The sequence below is a fragment of the Puma concolor genome, chromosome D3 (genome assembly GCF_028749965.1).
Source record: "Puma concolor isolate L17-30 chromosome D3, mPumCon1.1.hap2, whole genome shotgun sequence".
Lineage (NCBI taxonomy): Eukaryota > Metazoa > Chordata > Mammalia > Carnivora > Felidae > Puma > Puma concolor.
The window spans coordinates 58,050,899-58,072,340 of record NC_141678.1 but is presented as its reverse complement, the minus strand read 5'-3'; the positions used below and the strand labels follow the sequence as shown (position 1 = coordinate 58,072,340).

General features: G+C 45.3%; 1 protein-coding gene across 14 annotated transcripts in view; it reads right to left on the bottom strand.

Annotated features, from left to right (window-relative positions):
* FHOD3 (formin homology 2 domain containing 3) overlaps positions 1–21,442 on the bottom strand; it is a 471,894-nt gene that overhangs the window by 117,948 nt on the left and 332,504 nt on the right. For 7 of the 14 annotated variants that reach the window (XM_086682773.1, XM_086682772.1, XM_086682774.1 and 4 more), the window contains 3 exons: positions 8,731–8,826; positions 5,124–5,477; positions 4,617–4,691 (listed from right to left, as the gene is read on the bottom strand). The exons of 4 other annotated variants lie outside the window; for them this stretch is intronic. In XM_086682773.1, coding sequence (XP_086538899.1) covers positions 4,617–4,691; positions 5,124–5,477; positions 8,731–8,826 — 525 coding nt within the window. The remainder of the gene's footprint in view (positions 1–4,616; positions 4,692–5,123; positions 5,478–8,730; positions 8,827–21,442) is intronic. 3 more of the 14 variants (XM_086682775.1, XM_086682776.1, XM_086682777.1) reach the window with 3 other exon arrangements.

Here is a 21,442-nt window from a genome sequence, read left to right as displayed (position 1 = left end):
CTTAGCTATGGGTCTTATTATTTATTTGGCATCACAAGTCAGGCCTGTGTCACTACACAGGCATGCCACCAGGCAGAGGGAGACTCCGATCACACAGTTTCACTATATCATCCTCAGCCAACACATCACTCTCATGGGACATGGTTTCTGGGCATCCCTTTTCTTTTCTCTTTAAAAACCCAACATGCTACATGCCTAACAGGTTAACTGCTTCTCCATGTGAGGGTTGGACTGAGTTTTTAAGAGAGCTCCCAAACCACAGGGCATAGAGAAGGCAGAAAAGCAAAGGGTGAGAGGAACATACAAAGAAAGGAAGCAGTAGAGAAGGGAGAAAAAAACTCAGGAGCAAAGAAGAGGGAGAGAAGCGGGCAGAAAGCACTGTGACATGGGCAGGGAAGGAGGCTGCCGTCAAGAGCTTGGAGTCCTCAGGGAGACAGAGCCCCCGGGCCCAGACACCAGCCCTGTGTCACCCAGCTGCCTGGACCTTTGGCTTGTTATTCCCTGCAAGCATCTAAAACAATCCCCTTCTGACCCAAAGTGGACATCCTGTAGAATGTTTTAAGAGGGTTACGTTACCATAACTGAGTTTAAATGACGTTATGGAAATAAAACCAAGCATGATGCATATTCCCCCTGCTTTGGTTTTTCTAATGGCTGAGCAATTAATTCAAATACCTCACAGTCTGTTCAATTTTGCTTCTCAATTTCAGCCAAACGAACTGGATCATACATCTCACTCGGTTCACTGTACTTTTTCCCGTTGGTTCTTTGTACTGACTAATCAGTTGTTGCCTGCTATAACCAGTTCCACTGCACTCAACCACTGAGCGGTTACAGACCCCATGAAAACCACAGTGAGTGAACATTAGAAAACTAATAGGTGCAAACAGTATTTATACAGCATTCGAATTCCTGTCAAATAATTAAAAATTGTAAGAATTTCTCAGTTAAATATAAGTCAAACCTTATTCACAAGCATGAGGCTGTTTTTGTAAATTTATGTGTATATTCATTCATTTATATGTTTCTCTTACTCCTGTCCCCTAGGACTGTAAGCAGTAGCAAAGACCAAGTGGAAAGGACCTGGATCCAGGAAAGCCCCATCAGAGGCTCTGAGACCATCACTAGAAAGTCCAGAATGACCATCATGGGCTAACACCACCCTGCTGGGGAAGATGAGGTTGCCAAGTTATTTTTATTCCCGTCAAATGTACAGCTCTTAACTTGTACACAGATACTGTTCTTGGAGGACATAAGAGCCATGTTGGACGCCCTCCATAAAAGTCATGTGAATGATCCAATAAGCCCAGAAGTTTGGACCTAGAAGAAACTCCTAGAGAACCTGTAGTTTGAAGGTACTCAAACTGGAGTTCACACACTCCTGGAGGCATGCAAAGCCATCCTGGAAACAAGAGGAAATGTGTCTTAGAGCCCCACGTTCCATAGCTGCTCTTTTCTTAAAAACGGGTCTGCCTGTGGCTACTGCTAGGGTCTCCAAGTTCTCTTCCCTGCCTCCCCTTCCACGATGGCCTTCCACTCTCAGGGGGAAAAAAAAGCAACACCTTCACCGAGGCCAAATCAATGTGGGGCAATGCTTTGAGCCGAAAAAACTCCAGGGTGCCAGGCAAAGGAAGAGTGTAGGAAAGCCTCACTCCTGAGGGAATTCCTTAAGAAATACTGAGGAAGGGGCCCCTGGGTGGCTCAGCAAGTTAAGTGTCTGACTCCTGGTTTCAGTTCAGGTCATGATCTCACGTGAGTTCAAGCCCCATATCAGGCTCTGTGCTGACAGTGCGGAGCCTGCTTGGGATTCTCTCTCTGCCCCTCCCCTACTCACACTGGCTCTGTCTTGAAATAAATAAACTTAGGGGGCGCCTGGGTGGCGCAGTTGGTTAAGCGGCCGGCTTCAGCCAGGTCACGATCTCGCGGTCCGGGAGTTCGAGCCCCGCGTTGGGCTCTGGGCTGATGGCTCAGAGCCTGGAGCCTGTTTCCGATTCTGTGTCTCCCTCTCTCTCTGCCCCTCCCCTGTTCATGCTCTGTCTCTCTCTGTCCCAAAAAAATAAACGTTAAAAAAAAAAAAAAAGAAATAAACTTAAAAAAAATGTATATATATATACATTAAATATATATAATATATATAAATATATATATTTAGATAAGGACCCTCTTCACTGGTGACCTCTCTGGGACCACAGTGATTTCAGCTGATCCCAAGTAGAGGTGCCCTAGGGTGAAGGGCACCCTATATATATAATATATATATATTATATATATTAATATATAAATTTATAAATATATATATATTTATATATATATTTATAAATATATATATAAATATATAAAGAAATACTGTGGAAGGAGACAGTGCTGCTGTACCCAGGAGTAACCTCAGAGCAAGCCTCACATGTCATCTCTATCTACCTGCCCATCTACCTATGAATTGTGTTGAAATGATATTATGGAAATAAAACAAGCATAATGCATTTTCCCACTCCTTTGGTTTTGCAAATACCTGAGCAGTTGATTCAAATACCCCCCAGTCTGTCCGGTTTTGCCTCTCAATACTAGGAGTGAGATGGTTGTCACAGGGATGCATAGGTGTGTATTTGAATTGAAATAGGACGTTGGACTTTTTCTGACAGAAATAAGGTCTCATTTGTCTGAGGACAGGCTTTGCCAATTAGGCATATGTAGGTGTTTCCTAAAATTTAATCACTTAAATGTGAAACCCCAAGGTTTTCACAAAAATGAATTTATATATATTTTTAATGTTTATTTATTTAGGTGTGCCCGGGGGGCACAGTAGGTCAAGTGTCTTGACTTCAGTTCAGGTCACAATCTCATGGTTCATGAGTTCCAGCCCCACACTGGGCTATTGTCAGCACAGAGCCTGCTTTGGATCCTCTGTCTGTCCCTCCCCCACTTGTGCGTGCATACATGCTCTCTCTCAAAAATAACATTAAAAAAATACTTATTTTATTTGAGAGAGAGACAGAGAAAGCACAGGGGAGGGGAAGAGGGAGACAGGGGGAGAGGGAGACAGGGGGAGAGGGAGACAGGGGGAGAGGGAGACAGGGGGAGAGGGAGAGGGAGAGGGAGGGGGAGGGGGGAGGGGGGAGGGGGAGGGGGGAGGGGGGAGGGGGGAGGGGGGAGGGAGGGAGGGAGGGAGAGAGAGAGAGAGAGAGAGAGAGAGAATGAATCCCAAGCAGGTTCCTCACTATCAGTGAAGAGCCCAACACGGGGCTTGATCTCATGAACCATGAGATCATGACCCGAGAAGAAATCAGACACTTAACTGACTGAGCCACCCGGGTGCCCTTTGACAAAAATGAATTTAAAGCACATGTATGACAGAAAGATCACGTCTTTTACAACTTTAAAGTCACAACAAAAAACTTCACACAGGCTATTTAAAACTTTGAGGGAAGTTCGAAAATATTCTTAGGTTGTATGTGGGGAGAAAAGGTTGATGATCACAGTTCTAGATTAATTCTTCTTTTTATTAGATGGAAAATCTGACACACACCGCAACTGGTTCTATCAGTGGTGTGAAAGAGCCATTCTCCAGGTCTGTGTCCGATAAGCCTTCACTCAAGATAAGGCGTAACTTCTTACTGGACACCCAGGCCAAGGGTACCCCAGACACAGACTCTCTGGCAAAAGCATTTTGCTGACAAGGACTTGCCTCAAGAACCCTGGTAGGGAGAGGCCAGGGTTCGAGGTCTGACATTTGGAGTTATCTGTAGATGACCCCAGAAAGGAAAGAGACAGACTCTCTAAAAGAGAGTCCTGTACAACGCACAGGTTAGGACCAGAAGCTGGGCCAGGATGCTTGGGGCAGAAACCACTCCCCACTTCCCTAGCTCTCTGTGCCTCAGTTTCCTCATGGTAAATAAGGGATAGTAATATAACCTACTTCTTAAGGGTTAAGTAATGCTTTGAAATGCTAATTTCATGGAAAGTACAGGGCCTGGCTCATAATAAATAAATGTTATCAATTATTATTACTCTAAGATGGGAGCAGCCACAAGTATGATCAATAATTGATTTTGAACAATTGATTGTTCAAAATATTCAAACCCTTGGTTGCCCATTCCCCGCTCTGTAGAGCTCCTAACCCAGGCAATAATAGTGTCGGGCAGGCACACAGGCATGGGACAAGCACCTGCTAAAAATGCCTCGTGCGGTTCCGATTTGCACACTGCCCTCCCTCTGCTCCCCTCTCCAATTGTTGTAAGAATTATTGCAGTGCTCACACTTCAACAATGTAATTGTGTTAATGCCTGTGAAGGGATTCCAAGGGCAACTGCCCTCTCGCAGGGAGCTATGAGCAATCTGTGAAAGAAATATGCATATATTAGAATAAAAATGGGCGCCTGGGTGGCTCGGTCCATTGTCTGACTTCAGCTCAGGTCATGTCTCACGGTTTGGGAGTTCGAGCCCCACGTCGGGTTCTGTGCTGACGGCTCAGAGCCTGGAGCCTGCTTCGGATTCTGTGTCTCCTCCTCTCTCTGCCCCGCCCCCACTCACGCTCTGTGTCTCTCAAAAAATAATTTTTTTTTTAAAAAAGAATAAAAGCAGAAAGCTGGAGAAAAGAGAGAGAAAATAAAGACACCCACCTATTAGAAGAGAAAGACCGGAAGTTGTAAGGCTCAGAGGCAGAGTATGTGCTCAAATGGAGAGAATCAGAGGGACTGTTAAAGGAAGGAAAATCCCACTCAAAACGCTGCATAGGAAGGGGGCAGAGCACTTCACTGTATTCGGTAGGTCAAACGAGATGCACCCCACACAGTTAGGTGTGAAATGCATAGATATTGTCAGACCATGCATGTTTTTAAAAACCTTAGGTTTAAAAATCCATTTTTAGTAACTGTGTTATAACAGAAGAGCTCTTTGATTCAAACACACGGCAGTTTTCCTCTGCCTCCTGCCTAAATCCTGGTAATTGTTTAGTTAGTGGCCAGGGAGTTAGTTTACACCACCACCGCCCTCTGCTCAGATTGGAATCCACACACACACACACACACACACACACACACAGCAGAGGACAAGCCAGTCAGTACAAATAACATGCTGTCTCCTTCCCTGGATTAAGCTCACACGGGCCTCCAGGTGGCTGGATCTACCTGCTTTCCTTCTGGGCCTCAGCCTCCTTTTCCTTGGTGGGTAAGGGCGAATCCTCAAAGTCATAGGAGAAGAGGTGGAAGGGGCTGTGAGGCACATAGGGCAGCTTTTCTATGGTTGGTGATGCCTTCGGGGGGCCAGGCGCGGAGGAGGAGGGCCGGGAGGCAGAGGCAGGGGTCAGGGGTGGCAGCACGAGGGCAGGCCCAGAGGACCTGCTGCGCAAGGGGCCCCCCACTGCAGTGCTGGCTGGACATCGTTTTCCCTGGGAGGCGGCATTCGAAGCAGTGGGGAGAGCTGAGCTCTGGGGAGCAGTATCCTTTCCAGCAGGGCTCTGCTCAGAGGCAGGGCGAGCCTCTCTGCCGACCCAGCAGGGTGGAGGGCAAACAGGGAAGGAAAGGGAAGTGAAGGTTAGGAAAGAGAAAAAGATACACAAACCCCCCACTACTGCTACGGCCACTTAACTTCAGAATCCAGCTATGTTTCTTGAGCTGCAGCATGAAAGCTGGCCGGCCAACAGAAGCTTTGGTTTGTTCAAAAATCCTGGCGCCCTGAGCTTGTCCATCTGGGTGGCAAGACTTGCTGAGGGCAAGGACACATCCTTGCAAACCAGTATGGCATCTGGGCATTTCGGAGGCTTTTGTGTGGAAAATTTAACAGAGCCCCTAAGGCTCTTCTTCAATGGCTTCCCAAGCCTCCCCAGTTTCTCCCCAGTGGTTGGTTGGCACTTGAATTTCCACAATTTGAATTTCATTTCTTTCTCTTGGTCAAATCAAGGTTCTGTCCTCCTCCTAAAAAGCCCAGTCTTAAGGAAGAAGCATCCCCCAAGCCCCATACTTTAGGTCACGGCTTTCAGGTGCATTCTTGAAAGGAAGTATGGAAAAGGAAAAAGAAAAGAGATGCTAGTCTCTTGCCAGGAGTACCAAGAGCCAGCAAGGAGGGACTGGCATGATGAAGTCAAATTTTGCCCATTTCACACTTTTCCCACAACCTATCTGCACGACTAAGCCCATCTGGACTCCTTCAGGCAGCCCAATTCTGCCACAGTTATAAAACTTTTCCACCTTCACAGGACTGGATTTGGACCACTTAGATATTTTGAAATACACCCTTATAACCCGAGCATCTCCATTACACTCTGTATTTTTCTTTTTTTTTTTTTTTTTTTTTTTTTTTTAAATTTTTTTTCAACGTTTTTTATTTATTTTTGGGACAGAGAGAGACAGAGCATGAACGGGGGAGGGGCAGAGAGAGAGGGAGACACAGAATCGGAAACAGGCTCCAGGCTCCGAGCCATCAGCCCAGAGCCTGATGCGGGGCTCGAACTCACGGACCGCGAGATCGTGACCTGGCTGAAGTCGGACGCTTAACCGACTGCGCCACCCAGGCGCCCCAGCACTCTGTATTTTTCAAAACCAGTCCCTCTCTCGGAGAACTGGACTCCCAGACATGCCCATTGGGAATCAGATGGGAGCTGTTTTCTCTCCTAGCTCAGATTCAGAGCTCCCTCTATATAGAAAGGCAGGGACATACCAGTTGCCCTGGCTCGAGGGGAGAATGGGATGAGAACTCACTGCAGTGTCAGCCCAGGTCTGGCGCGCGCGCGCACACACACACACACACACACACACACACACACAGTGGGGACATGGGGTTGGCATACACAAAGCAGCAGGCAGGGCAAGCTGTGAAGGACACCAACCCAGCAGAAGTAAGCAGAATCTTTCTTGCCACTTTAAGGTCTGGTGGGATTATGCCAGGAAATAAATATATCCAGCTCAAAGTTAATGAGTGCCTTAGTAACTGTCAAGGTCAAGCCCCGGTATGCACAACTTTATTTCCCAAAACTGAAAAGCCTAACTGCACTTTGTTCAAGAATGCCCTCCAGCATCAGGTCATAAAGAAAACAGACCTTTCAGGGGTGCCTGGGTGGCTCAGTTGGTTAAGTGTCCGACTTCGGCTCACGTCATGATCTTACAGCTCGTGAGTTCGAGCCCTACCATCAGGCTCTGTGCTGACAGCTTGGAGCCTGGAGCCTGCTTCAGATTCTGTGTCTCCCTCTCTCTCTGCCCCTCCCCTGCTCGTGTGCCGTCTCTCTCAAAAATAAATATTAAAAAAATTTTTTTAAAAGATCTTTCAAAACAGTAAATAACCATCTACCTATGTAAGTAACAATCCTATGTAAAGACAGCACATCAGGAGGGATGTTTTGAAGGTTACCCTTCAAAGTCAGATTCTTCTCTCTGGTCCTAGGTGCTGTCCCATGAGAATAGCCAAGGGGGGATGGGTGTGTGTAGGTGGGCCAGAACATGTACCTTTAAACACATATGGAGCCATACCAGTGTATTACTGATTTCTACATGATTCCCTGTGGTTAATTTTCAACCTAAGGTGGGACTACCAACCAAACTTCCTCCCTTCCCAGAGCACCCCTAACTGAATACCATTCCCTTCAGGCATGGCAGCTCCAGATAGGAGAGGGGCTCTAATAGCAACCTTTCTTACCCCCCTCCCCCATTCTGACCTGTGTGGCTCACTCTTTGTGACCGGGCCATTCCTTCCCTCTCTCGGCACCCGCACCCTGCTGACTTCTTCCCAGACATTTATTTCCAAAGCAGGGAAACAATCACTAGTTTGTCAGATCACAGAAGATTCCACGGCCCCTGGGAATGGTGGGTGTCTCAGCACATCAAATGGCCACTTTTATGTGCACTGGTGGTCTGGACAGAGAGGCCAGGCGGCGAAGAATCACACCGACTTTGAAGTTGGTAAGAAAGAGGTTTCACCCTAATTTATCCAAGATCTCTTTGATTTTGCTTATTTGCAGAAAAACAGTAAAGGAGTCCATTTGCAGTGGTAATCAATTAAATGAAAAAACATTCGACTTTAGAATTACTTTTGAATACTAGAAAATGAGATTGCCTGTGATCAATTTTTATTTTTTATAAACACATCATTTGGGGAAAATATCTATAAAATTAAAAAATATCTGCAAGGTGCCTGTATCTGTTAACATTGCCTGAAGACAGAAAGAATGTATATTGGAAAGGTATGAGCAGAGGACAGTAAACTCCCTCAAAAGGCCGTAGAACCATGTTACTTATTCTGGGTATGAAAATAAATAACAGGAAGATTTTCTGGGCTGCACGGGATGAAAAAGTACTCCTGTCCACTTGGATAAAAAGCAGAGCTGCATCATTAACATCGTAGCTACCTGTGCCAGTTTAGCAAATATTACATTAGTAAAATTAGTAGGAAGAAGGAGACACATGGAATTATCCTTAATACAATGCTGGAAGAGTTAATAACATTTTCTGATCAGAGATGAACATCCTTCTAGTCACTGTCAATCTGACTAAGCCAAAGCACTAATGAGGGAGGGAGAAGCAGGGTGAGTTCTCCATAAAGCATCCTAAGGAAGGGAAAGTGTGGTTCTCTAATGAACACGTGCTCAGTTATTTCTACAAAACTAGTCGCTCTGTGCTCAGGGAAAAGGTTTGCCAGTGGGAGCCAGTGAGGAAGGGAGACCTGAAAGGTGGCTGGCTGCAAACTATCTATTAGGAAGGAACCTCGGGCTATTAGTGGGAGCCTGGGAGTGTCCAGGCTCGGTACCTTTCCTTGCCCTGACAGGGGGCATCATCCTCTCTCTCTTCCTCTGAATTGGGCTCCGTGACTGGTTGCTCTTCTTCCTCCTCCTCCTCCTCTTCCCTGAGACAAGGCAAGGCAAAGAGAAATGCACAGAGACAAGATGGAAAAACGAGGTGAGTGTTACAAACGGGAAGATGAAACAAAAAACCAACCGGGCCAGCTGGCTGAGATGAAAAGGACACAGTCTGAGAGGAGACAGTTCTGAGATGAGGAAATCTGAATGTGGGCAGAGATACAATAACCCGGCACAGGCCGAATTTCTTTGTCAAGTTGGCTGGCTGCCGCTGCCCTGCTCCCCCCACATGCGGTTCCGAGCAGCTTCCGGCCTCGGGCAGGGCCCTGCTGTGGTTTTCCTCCTCCACACGGAACCATGCAGGAGTGTCCTTGGGGATGTCCAGCTCCCGCAGAAGGCACAGAGTCCTCACCTCACCATGCTGGTTAGAAACCACTGAGGGTCAGGCCAATCTGGAACTCACCTTCATGGCAGGGTGGGGGTGGGGGGACACATGGTTTACAAGCCACTCCCTCACTCTCAGTGTACGTGGTGCAGGGCACGCTGATCCACTTCCACCTGGAGGGTGGACAGGTGGCCCGGGTGGAGTCACAACTGTCACCTCTGGGATTTCTCCTGGTGCCTCCGGCGATGAGTAACCGTGAGGGTGGCCTAAGTGCGGGGCCGCCTGCTGTTCCTGGTGGAGGAAGGCTGCCTGCAGCCGACCCACGACCCACGGAGAGCAGAGTGTGGGCGTGGGAGGCGGTGCAGGTAGCAATCCCACGACAAGTTTAACCCTTGGATCTGGTACTGCTGAAGCTCCGCCCTCGCCTTTCGCTAACGGAAGATAGTAAATTCTCACTTTTGCTTAAGACTTTAATTTGGGTGTTGTCCTTGCAGCTACATGAGTACAGGCCTCGATAACCGAGTCACTACCCTCCTTTGGGCTCTAAGCCCTGTCAACACCTGACTCCTGTCATGGCCCACACAGAACACCTAGCCCAGGCCCCGTGGACATATCAATCCCTCGTGTTCTTGAACTCTAATAACCTTCACCTTTTGTCACTTCAGCCCCTCCCACCCTGGACCTCACCATCAAACAGAACCGGTCCACCTTGGAGATCTTACATCCAAACCTCCTCCCCCACCCCACCCCTCCACGACCCCAAGCCCTCATTCACCCCCTAGCTCTCATTCACCTCCCGCCAGAGCTCCACTGTCATCTCCTCGAGGCCATCCTCTACCCTCTCAATGCTGCCAGCTCCTTCTCGCCCTCAGTCCTCCAGAATTCACCACTCCCCACCCCAGGCATCATTTTCCCAACATCTTCAACCCTTTTGCCCCCCACTGTCCTCCGCTTGTTTTCTCTTTTCACTGAAGTATAAAGTACATTCAGAAAAGTACACAAATCACTGAAGTTTCGCAAAATAAACACATCCATAAAACCAGCACTCCCCTAATGCTCCCTTCCGACTGCTTCCCTTCCCTCCCTCACTTCAGACAGCAGAGGTCAGTTAGCCTGGCCTGGTTTTCTTCTGTCTACAAGGAATCATACCATATCCAGCTTCTTTTGTTCAACGTAACACTTGGGAGACTCATCTACACTGTTATAGGTCATTGCAGACCATTCATTCTCATTGTTATATAACACTCCCTTGTATGAATAGAGCACAATATAGTTTACCCATTCTACTGCTGATGATAACAAGACACTTTTCAGTTTGGGGTTATTTTGAACAGGGCTATTACGAACATTGTAGCACAGGTCTTTAATAGAACACATGTACATATTATTATGCAGTATGTTATCTAGGAATGACATTTATTGGTCATATGATACGCTTGGGTTCATCTTTATCAGGAACTGTTAAACAGTTTTTAAAAATGACCTGGTAGGGGTGCCTGGGTGGCTCAGTCAGTTAAGCGTCTGACTTTGGCTCAGGTCATGATCTCACGGTTTGTGGGTTCGAGCCCTGTGTGGGGCTCCGTGCTGACAGCTCACAGCCTGAAGCCTGTTTCCGATTATGTGTCTCCCTCTATCCCTGCCCCTCCCCTGTTCACGCTTTGTCTCTGTCTCAAGAAAAAATAAACATTAAAAAAAAATTTTTTTAAATGACCTGGTAAATTTAAATTCCCATAAGTAGTATATGAATACACTGCCTGTTCTACATCCTTGCCAAGAGTTGGTGGTTTTTGTTTTTCTTTTTGAGTTTTGTCTGTTTCATTTTAGCCATCTAATCTGTGTGTAGCAACATCTCACTGTGATCTGAGTTTCCTTTCTCTGATGACTAGTGAAGCTGGGCACTTTTGTCATACTTTTTGGGATTCTCCATTCAGATATCCTCTTTTTGAAATGTAAGTACTTCACCCATTGTTTTAAATCCAGGTTGTATTTTTATTTTTGATTTGTACTTCTTTACATAATTTGGGGACAAGTCCTTCTGTCATACTTAATGTGTTGCAAGAATCTTTTCCCTCCCTGTGGGTTGCCTTTGGACTCACTTCACGGTGTCATTTTTATTTTATTATTTTTTTTTAACGTTTATTCATTTTTGAGAGAGAGAGCGAGAGAGAGAGCACAAGCGAGCATGAGAGGGGAAGGGGCAGAGATAGAGGGGGACAGAGTATCCGAAGTGGGCTCTGAGCTAACAGCAGAGAACCCAATGCAGGGATCAAACTCATGAACCATAAGATCATGACCTGAGCCAAAGTCAGAAGCTCAGGTGCCCCTCATGGTGGGTTTATTTATTTATTTTTTTAAGTTTATTTATTTTTGAGAGAGACAGAGACAGAATGCGAGGGGGTTAGGGACAGAGAGAGAGGGAGATACAGAATCAGAAGCAGGCTGCAGGCTCTGAACTGTCAGCACAGAGCCCGATGCGGGGCTTGAACTCACGGACCGCAAGATCATGACCTGAGCTGAAGCCGGCCGCTCAACTGACTGAGCCACCCAGGCACCCCAGTCATGGTGTTTTTTTAATAAACAAAAATTCTTAATCTTAATGAAGTCCTACTTATCTTTTTTGATAGTTAGTACCCTTTGTGTCCTGGTTTAAATTGTTTTGCCTACACCAAGGTCTCAGAGATATTCCCCTATGTATCCCTCTAAGCTTATTACCAAACTGTCTCCCTTGGGCTCAACAGCTTCTGAGTCTGCACCAAACTGTCACATGACTTGTGTGTGCCATGGCCTTACTCTCATGAGTGGCAGGACACGACCAGGGCAGGCAGCACAATGACCTACTTGGAGGGCCCACTTACAGAATGCCCTATGGTCAAAGCACTGGCCTTGCCCTCCTATCCAAATGGATGGAGAAAGAAATACTGCCTCACGGTATGCAGGAATTTCTATGCTTGATTTTAGTTTCAGACCGTGAAAAAATTAGTCAAACAGAATCTTTTATGCTGATCATATTTAAGATGAAGAATAAGTTCAGACAATTTTGCTTTTCCCCTCGCTGAATTTTCTCTTAAAGTAGAACTTAACTTTGTTTATATTTGTGCAAAAAGAATTCTGGGCCTTTGGCCCTTGTTTTTCAAATACCACTAGGGGTGTTTTGTTTTTAACTGATGGGGAGTTACTGCAGGGGACAGGTCTACTGTGAAGCCAATAGGCACTTTCCTTTTTACAATTGTCTCAAACTGGAGACCACCCCTTCCACGTTGGAAAAGACACTGAGAGGCCCATAGTCTGACCAATTCTGTAGGGCAGAGTTTTCTTCAAAGCCAACCTTACTTCCCAAATTTGGGTCTCAGGCTGATGTCACATTTCTTAGGCTTCAAAAACCAAACAACCAAACAACACAAACACAACCAAACAGGAGCACCTGGGTGGTTCAGTCAGTTAAGCATCTAAATTTGGCTCAGGTCATGATCTCACGGTTCCTTAGTTCACGACCCGAGTCGGGTTCTGTGCTGACAGCAAAGAGCCTGGAGCCTGCTTTAGATTCTGTGTCTCCCTCTCTCCCTGCCCCTCCCCTACTTGCTCTCTGTCTCTGTCTCTCTAAAATAAATAAGCATTTAAAAAAAATTAAACAAACAGGACAATGAATGTTGCTGAGCCTTTCAAAAGTACAACAGAAACATTTAAAACAGTATTAAAGTATATTCTAGGGCCAAAATACTATGGGTGAGGAAAAGTAAAGCCACAAATTCAGAGAAGGCATTTCAGTACACCTAACAGACATAAATTCATATCAAAAATATACAAAACATATTTTAAAAATAAAAACACAACTATAAAATTGTGCAAAACATATGATCATGGCCCGTAAACATGTATGAAGAGATAGTTTAACCTAGCAATCAGGACATATAAATTAAGACCACAATGAGATACCATCTTATCTCTGCTTGGAAAAATTAAGACATCTGGAAACACCAAGCTTTGAAGAGACTATAGGTCATCTGACTCACATATTGCTGACAGGAGTGTGCACTTAGGAAAAAGAACGTATATTTTTTATCATGTCAAGTTAAATTCCTGTACCATGAGCCAGCAGTGCCACTGCTTGATGGCACTACTATACCCCAGAGCAGTGCTTCTGACTAGGGTGATTCATCCCCCAGGGGACATTTGTCAATGGAGATCATTTTAGTTGCCACGACTGGGGAGCAGGTGCTACCGTCTCCTGGCAGGTAGAAGCCAAGGATGCTGCTAAATATCTTGCAAACGTACAGGACCGTCCCCCGCGACAAAGAAAAATTCAGTCCAAAATGTCAGTACTGCCAAGGTTGAAAAACCCTCCCTAGAGATACTGAAACACTTGTGCACCAAGATAGGAGTCTAAAAATATTCTCAGCAGCACTTTTTGTAATTGCCAAAAAATGGAAACAACCCAAATGCTCACTGGTGACAAAAACAATCAACAGGTTGTGGTATATTCCAAGCAGTGAAAATAGAGGACAGTTGACTTCACGTGACAATATGGATGAACAGGAGCTGCATAATGTGGAGAAAAGAAGCTCAAAAAGGAACAATAAATATGACCTTCCTGAAAGTTCATAAAGGCAAAACTGTAGGGTGGGTTTAGTTACATGTTTGATACTACTACGAAACAACAAAAAACCTGCTAACGATAGACAAGATTTCACAGTGCGGGTTACCCAGGCACAGAGATGGGAAAGACGGAGTGCATGGATGGACAGAAGTTATGGGAAACGCTCTGGGTTTTTAGCCAGGCCATAGTCTCATTGGTGTCCTTTATACCAATAAGTAAATTGTACACACAGATAAGCTAGAAGAGGGCCACACCTGGACCAGCAAATGATAAAGTACCATAAACCAAAAATTATGAATGATCCAACGCCATACAATTGTGATTTTTACAACAATTTTTTAAAGTTGTAGGTTCACAGTAAAATTGAGATGATGTAGAGATTTTCCATAAATAGGTAACAACAATTTTTTTCAAAAGCAAAAAATTTTAACTACAGGGCAAGAGGGCCCTCTCCCTTTATCCAACAAATATTTATTGAACACTTATTATGTGCAAGACTCTGGTTCCCACCCTTGGAGCTTACAGACCCATGGGGGGAAAGACATTGAACAACTAAATGTACCAAGAAGTATTCACCTGGGGAGTGGGGAGCTGACTGGCCGTGAAAGTGAGAATTCCACACAATGCTCATGGGGTGAAACTCAGAAGGCCAAGGAGGGACTGACCAGAGGACAAGAAGAACTTTTGCAAATGACATTGCCTTACTCAAGCCTTAGGATTCAGTCCAATTTACCCAGCCAATACTCTAACGCCCTCTACCATCTCTCCAACTTCATCTCCTACGCTCCCTTCCTGTACCTCCCTATTCCAGTCTTCATCAGTCTGTTGAGGTTTCCACCCAATGCCCACGGTATGTCAGCTTCAGGGCCCCTGCAGGAGCCACTTCCCTGACTACAATGACTCCTCCAGCTACTTTTCTGGGGGACCAGACCCCCAGGGACATCCAGGAAATACGTGCTGACTGTTGCAGTTCTTTGGCACTGTGGACCTAGCATGACGCTCAGCACAGAGGCACTTGCTAAGGGTGGTCAAAGAACAAGATTGACAAGAACAGGGGCACCTAGGTGGCTCAGTTGGTAAAGCGTCTGACTTCGGCTCAGGTCATCTTGCAGTTTGTGAGTTCGAGCCCTGCATCAGGCTCTGTGCTGACAGCTCAGAACCTGGAGCCTGCTTTCGATTCTGTGTCTCCCTCTCTCTCTGCCCCTTCCCTGCTCATGCTCTGTCTTTCGCTTTCAAAAATAAACATTAAAAAAAAAAAAAAAAAAGATTGGCAAGAACAGAGATATAATCTCAGAGACCTCCCGCATTGCAAAAGAGAAAGATGAGGTCCAGAGAGGGCAAGTTCACACAACCGGCCAAGAAGACCTCTAGTCTCCTGATATCCAGGCTAATGTCTTTTTTTTTTTTTTTTAAGTTTATTTATTTATTTTGAGAGACAGAAGAGAGTGCAAGCAGGGGAGGGGCAGAGAGAGGGAGAGTGAGAATCTCAAGTAGGCTCTGCACTGTCAGCAGAGCCCGAACCCACGAACCATGAGATCATGACCTGAGCCGAAATCAAGAGTCGAAGCCTAACCGACTGAGCCACCCAGGCACCCCCAGCCTAAGGTCCTTCCTACCAGCCAGCTTACCCCCTGAAACCAAAGCAGAATCTCCACTGGTTTCATCACTCTAGCATCACTGCACTATTCTTCCAAAGCAACTATTCTTCTCCTGCACTGTGCTCAATCATCCCTCCTCTTGCACGGCACAGACAACATGATACACGGCATACTAGAACAATGGACAAAGCTGCTTATGGGGCCCAGTTACCCCAGACCTGCCTGGTTGCCCTGAGGAGATCAGTGTCTTGACATAAGTATGACACTTGACATAGGTATGACATTTGAGGCAACTAATTGGAAAGCTCTGTCAGAAGGTTTAGATAAGAAGGTTTAGATAAGGTTTATATGCTCCATTTAGTTCTGTAAAATGTACATGACTTATCAAAATTAGATGAAAAAGAATCTCTTAGAAATGTTTTGTTAAATTTATGACAGAGAAAGAGTCCCCTTGGGCTCCGTCCGCATCACTCTGTGTTAACAAATACTTAAACCAGTTTGAATTTAGCTTTGTGGTGACTCACACTTTCTGTTAACTTTAAGACTGTTTCTAGGTTACCAAGGGCCAAGATGAGATTTGAAAATTTCCAATTAGTGATCTTAATCAGTTAAGACACATATCTGACCAAGTGAAGCAGTGATTTCATTCAAAAATAGTTTTATTAGCCACTAAAAAAAAAAAAAAAAAGCTTCCCTTAAAAGATTTTTGCCAGCCAAAAGAATGAAAAGACATTTAACTGAGCCCAGCTGTTGCTGATGTTTCCATGGTGAGAACCCAAAGTTAGACAGGAAAGTATTTATTGTCCCTGTAGCATGCAAAGTTTAGAAGGAGTATGAAGCAGAGGCCATGGATACTGAATATACCTAAGAAATGGACCACTGGCCAGAATCTTCATGCATAAGCCATTATTTTGTTATTCTGCTTTATTTTTTTAAGTTTATTTTGAGAGAGATAGCCTGCGCAGGAGGGGCAGAGAGAGAGGGGGAGAGAGAGAGAGAATTCCAATCAGGCTCTCCAATGTCAGTGCAAGGAGCCTGATGTGGGGCTCAAACTTACAAGTCATGAGATCATGACCTGAGCCGAAATCAACAGTTGGATGCTTAACCGACTGAGCCACCCAGGTGCCCCTTGTTACTGCTTCACAATAAAATACTAATGGATCCAACACACTCTTTCTGCTGAAAACAGTTTAATATAACAGAATTCCAGTCTGTAGAATATAAGCAACAATAGGAAAAAATGCATTAGCTAAGTTGCAACCAATTCAGGTGTAAAGCAAATCAATTCAATGATACCTATAGGCAGTGAGGTGCCTCACTACTTTATGCGGACTTTGATTTTATGTTAAAAAAAAAAAAAAAAAAAACCTTTATTCTAAGCCACAGATACTAGTAAACTCTGTTAAATGTCCCTTAGAGGTCTAGGAGAGAAGTGAAACCAGGATAAAGGGAGAATGGAATTCTCTATGAACTTTTGAAAACAGAAGAGACGCCAAGTCTGAGGCTGAGGTTTCAAGATGGCTGCCTCCAGAGGTGAAAACAGCCCTGCCCTGGGTCTGGCTTGGCTTCCTACTTATCTCACCCATACAATAAAGTGGAAACGCAGAAAGGGAGCCCCCAGCTCTGGCAGCCTGTGAAAGCTGAAGACACATAATCGTGTGGCCATGAGACAAGTTCTCCCATTTCCAGAAGTTATGCCACTACTAGTCTCATATGTGTTTACTGGTTAAGCTTAATTTTAAATATTTCAAGTAATGGCCCCTCTCACACACACATTCTGTGTAATGTTTTTCACAAACGGGAAGAGAAGTATACTGAAGAGTAAAAAACCTTTAGTTATCAATCAGGGCAACAGGATGTGTGTGTGTCTTTGAGAAGCACATCCCAAATGTAATCACCATAAGGAAGCCAATGTGTTTCAGAGTTTGTGTGCAGAAATAACTTTCTAACTCATGACTCAGTTTGATTCTAGAATTCTAATGGCCTTTTCACATGCTTTGGACTTGAACCCACCAGAGTCAACTCTTAATATGGCAATAAAGTACACATAATTGACATCTGGAGATAAACCTCAAATCTTATATTTCAGCCAGGGTTTTTCTCAACAACCTCATCTTCTATTTTCTACCCCCTCAAGTCATGCCTCCAAATTACCAAGAGTAACCACATGACCTTGTCCGGGTAGCATTCGCTTTCCACTTCACTGGCCATCCGCTGGTGAAGATGCCAATAAAGAATGAATTGTACAAAAAGGAGGTAATAAGAAGAGAAAAAAAGAACAGCAAAGGGCCAGAATTACCTACAAAGATTATTGCCAAAGGAACTGGGCACGTGCCACCAGTCCACACGTTGCCCTGCATAATCACACAGTTTCCACAATGTTCCGGTTTGGGGCGCAGCCTGGTCCAAGAGGGAGGTCCAGCCAGCAGTGATGACCACTGAGTCTTCCTCTACTGTGGGCCTCAAATTCTCCACGGCAGAAAGAAACCTCCAGCCTAGTGATCCTCACCCTTGAGATACATTATTTTAAAATGTTAGTGCTCAGGTCCCACCTTCAGAAATTGTATTCAACTAGTTTGAGGTGTAGCCTGACCATAGGTGATTTTCAGTGCTGCACACGGTTGAGAACCACTGCCTTAGTCCAAGGTACCAATGTTTTTCAGTAGTTCTGCATCAACGGCTACCACCCAGGGTCCCACGGGCCACTTTTCCTCACCTCCAATTGGATCCCCACCAGGAAGACAAGCATCTCTTCAGATGTGCGTGGCTAAGCTTTACATGCCAAATAACCACCAGACTCTGTGCTTTGGTTTCCAAGGTCCTCATGACTTCACCTGTTTTCTCTGCAACCTCATCTCTGTGTCACCTCTCTGTCCCCATCCACACTCTATAACCTTGTCTCCTGAGACTCCTGTTCACTACCCGGGGCCATCAAGCTCTTTCCTCCCTTTGCCCTGTGAATGTGGCATTCCCTCAGCCCAGTGAGTTCTTCTTAACCTTGAAAATACAGCCTAAATGCCAGAAGAGACATCTTGGACGACCTTCATCCTACTATCCTTCTTTCTAAAGAACCTTTTAAAATTAATATGCAATTACAGGAATATCGGCTTCCTTCAAAAAGTCGAATATTACCGGGGAGCCTGGGTGGCTCAGTCGGTTAAGCCTCCAACTTCAGTTCAGGTCATGATCTCGCAGTTTGCCAGGTCGAGCCCCACATCTGGCTCTGTGCTGACAGCTCAGAGTCTGGAGCCTGCTTCGGATTCTGTGTCTCCCTCTCCCTTTCTGCCTCTCCCCAGCTCATGCTCTCTCTCAAAAATAAACATTTAAAATAAAAAAAGGAGAATATTACTGATAAAAATGAAGTCCCCTTGGATCAGAGATAACCACTGCTACAAATCAGGTGAGAAAATAACCACGTTAAAAAATTTTTAACATATATTATACTACAATCTTTTTATACAGCAACTGACATAACAAGTGGGTTGGTACTTCTGAGATGGTACATTTCCTGTAACCGCTGGCTGCATTCCATAATCTGTTTAGTCCATGTGGCACTTACCTAGCCGTTCCCCAGCTCTTTGCCCTTACAACTGCTCTTCCTGTCCATAACCTTGTGTCCTTCTGCAAGTTCTCCTCAAGGGTATATCCTCATACCCCTGAGACCCTCCATCACACAGCCCTGTTTACTTCCTTCAAAAGCCCTCTTCCCAAGCTGCACACATTTACTTGCTGCAATAATTATGCGCGCACCGTCTGAGGCTTCAGAAGGGTCATTTGTACCATTTCAGCTCAGAAGCAGGAAGATGGCAGGCACGAGAACATACGAGCTGAGTGAAGAATGCATCAATATGATTTTTCTTTCCTTTAGCCCATCAACTAATATTTCTGCCACAAACTCAAGGCAGTAATCGTAATATAAAATTTCAATACTAAGAAGTCGGTTAATGTAAGGCTACTCTGAAATGACTTGCTCAGTACTGGGGATTTCTCTCCTAGAGGCATGGAAGCTTGTTCATTTCCTTACAGACATGAGCTATTATGATGTGGACCCAAGTCCCAGCCATTTTTTTTTTTTTTTTTTTTTTTTACAAACACAAAGGTACCTCATCTTGGTTTCATGTTTTTTTCTCCACTTCATGATCAAAATTATTTACCTTTCTATTTGGAAGAGCATTTTACAAAGCTTGTCACAGGTGAAAAAAAAGTTTGTAAGTATCTTCTCAAGTCTAGGAAGTCGGTATTTGTTTCAGTTTGGAGGCTTGGCACGGACAGAGTCACAATACCCTCTGTCCCACTCATACTCTGCCCTGTCCTGAGACCTCTGGGAGACAGATACCTGCACGCAGCAGGGCCTGACCAACCACTTCTCCGTGGGGGCCCATCTCTAGCCATTTTTAATCTCATGTTTATAAAATCAGAACCACACAGTTGGGGGGGGGGAAACTCTCAGGAATGGAACTGTTTTTCTGGGGCAATGTGAATACCGTAGTTGAATATTCCTGAAGTGTGATATAATTGTCTCTGAATTCCTGAGTTAATGTGTCTTTGGGAAGCATGCTCTATCACAATCATCAAAAGGCATTTGGGCTGCAGATACCTGTCCCAGATGTGCCCAGGCTTCCTTAAATTCTCCAAGGCACTCTCAGAAGACAAGGCTGGCTTCCCTCTTGGCTAAGCCTCCCTGGGATCCCTCCAGGGAAAGCAGGCTGGAGGGTGGAGGGTGGGGGTTGGTGGGGGAGTAAAATTCACTCATTTACTCTTTTTATTTAACATACTCTAGGGGTGCCTGAGTGGCTCAGGCGGTTGAGCACCCAACTTCAGCTCAGGTCATTATCTCACAGTTTGTGGGTTCGAACCCTGCATCAGGCTCTGTGCTGACAGCTCAAAGCCTGGAGCCTACTTCAGATTCTGTGTCTCTCTCTCTCTCTCTCTCTCTCTCTCTCTCTCTCTCTCTCTCTGCCCCTCCCCCGCTCCTGCTCTGTCCCTGTCTCTCACAAATAAATAAATGTTAAAAAAAATTAACATACTCTGTGCGGAGCATTCTTATGCTAAGCACTTTACCTGGCTTACTCCTTGAATTCTCACAGGGGCTTCTGACGTTGGTACTATTATTGGATGAGGATCTGAGGCACAGAGTGGGTAAGGAGTTTCCCCAGAGTCACACAGCTAGTAAGCCAGGATCTGAACCCAAGCAAGTAGTCCAACTCTAGCATCTAAGCTCCTAACCACTATGCTACTTCTGCTATGATAATTTCTTTGTGGCTGGGGGGTGGGAAGCGTCTTCTAGGTAAGGACAGGAAGAAGTCACTAATCCTTCCTTCTTCCAGATTCTTTCCTGAACATCCACGGTTTTCCTACTGAATTGATGAGCAATGGTGTGCCTACCAGCTCTCAGTCCTTGCCCATCTCACCAAGGCCCCTTCCCACCAGGAAGTTCAATGACACCTTGACGTAGGGCACCATGAGACATATTTGGACCATAACTACATGAGACATATTTGGGCCATGGCTACAGCCCATGTTAATTTTGGTCAGTTTCTGAGCTGTAAAAATAATCTCACTTAGAAATAAATATTTTTTCAGCATGAATACAATGCTCCTGAGATCACAGTCAGCATGTTGAGCACGTGCTGTGAGACAAGAATGACGTCAGGCCAGGTCTCTCTTTCCTTGGGCCTTCCCTCTTCAATTTCCAAAGCCTATTCCCAAAAGGCTCTCTTGCAAAACGAGACCAGCCTCACTTCTGGCTGCTCTTTCTTTTCTGCCATGTCAGCTTTGGCCTCTTCAAGCTACATTTTCAGGGTTTTATCTCCCTGTTCGTTCAACCTTTATCAATGCAGAAATACCACCAAGCTTCTTCCACAGACTCTTGTCAAGCAGAGGCAATCGCATTCCTCCTTGTATGACTGGATTCAAACAGCTCCCTCACTAATCATTAGAACACCCCTGCTCCATTTCCAAAGGGATCCTGGGAATTGCATGAGACAGACACTCACTCTTTGGAGGGGCCACCCATACCCACACCTTCATGGACTACCAAGGAAAATCCAGCTCCGCTAGAAAGGGCTTTGAACATTCAGAACATG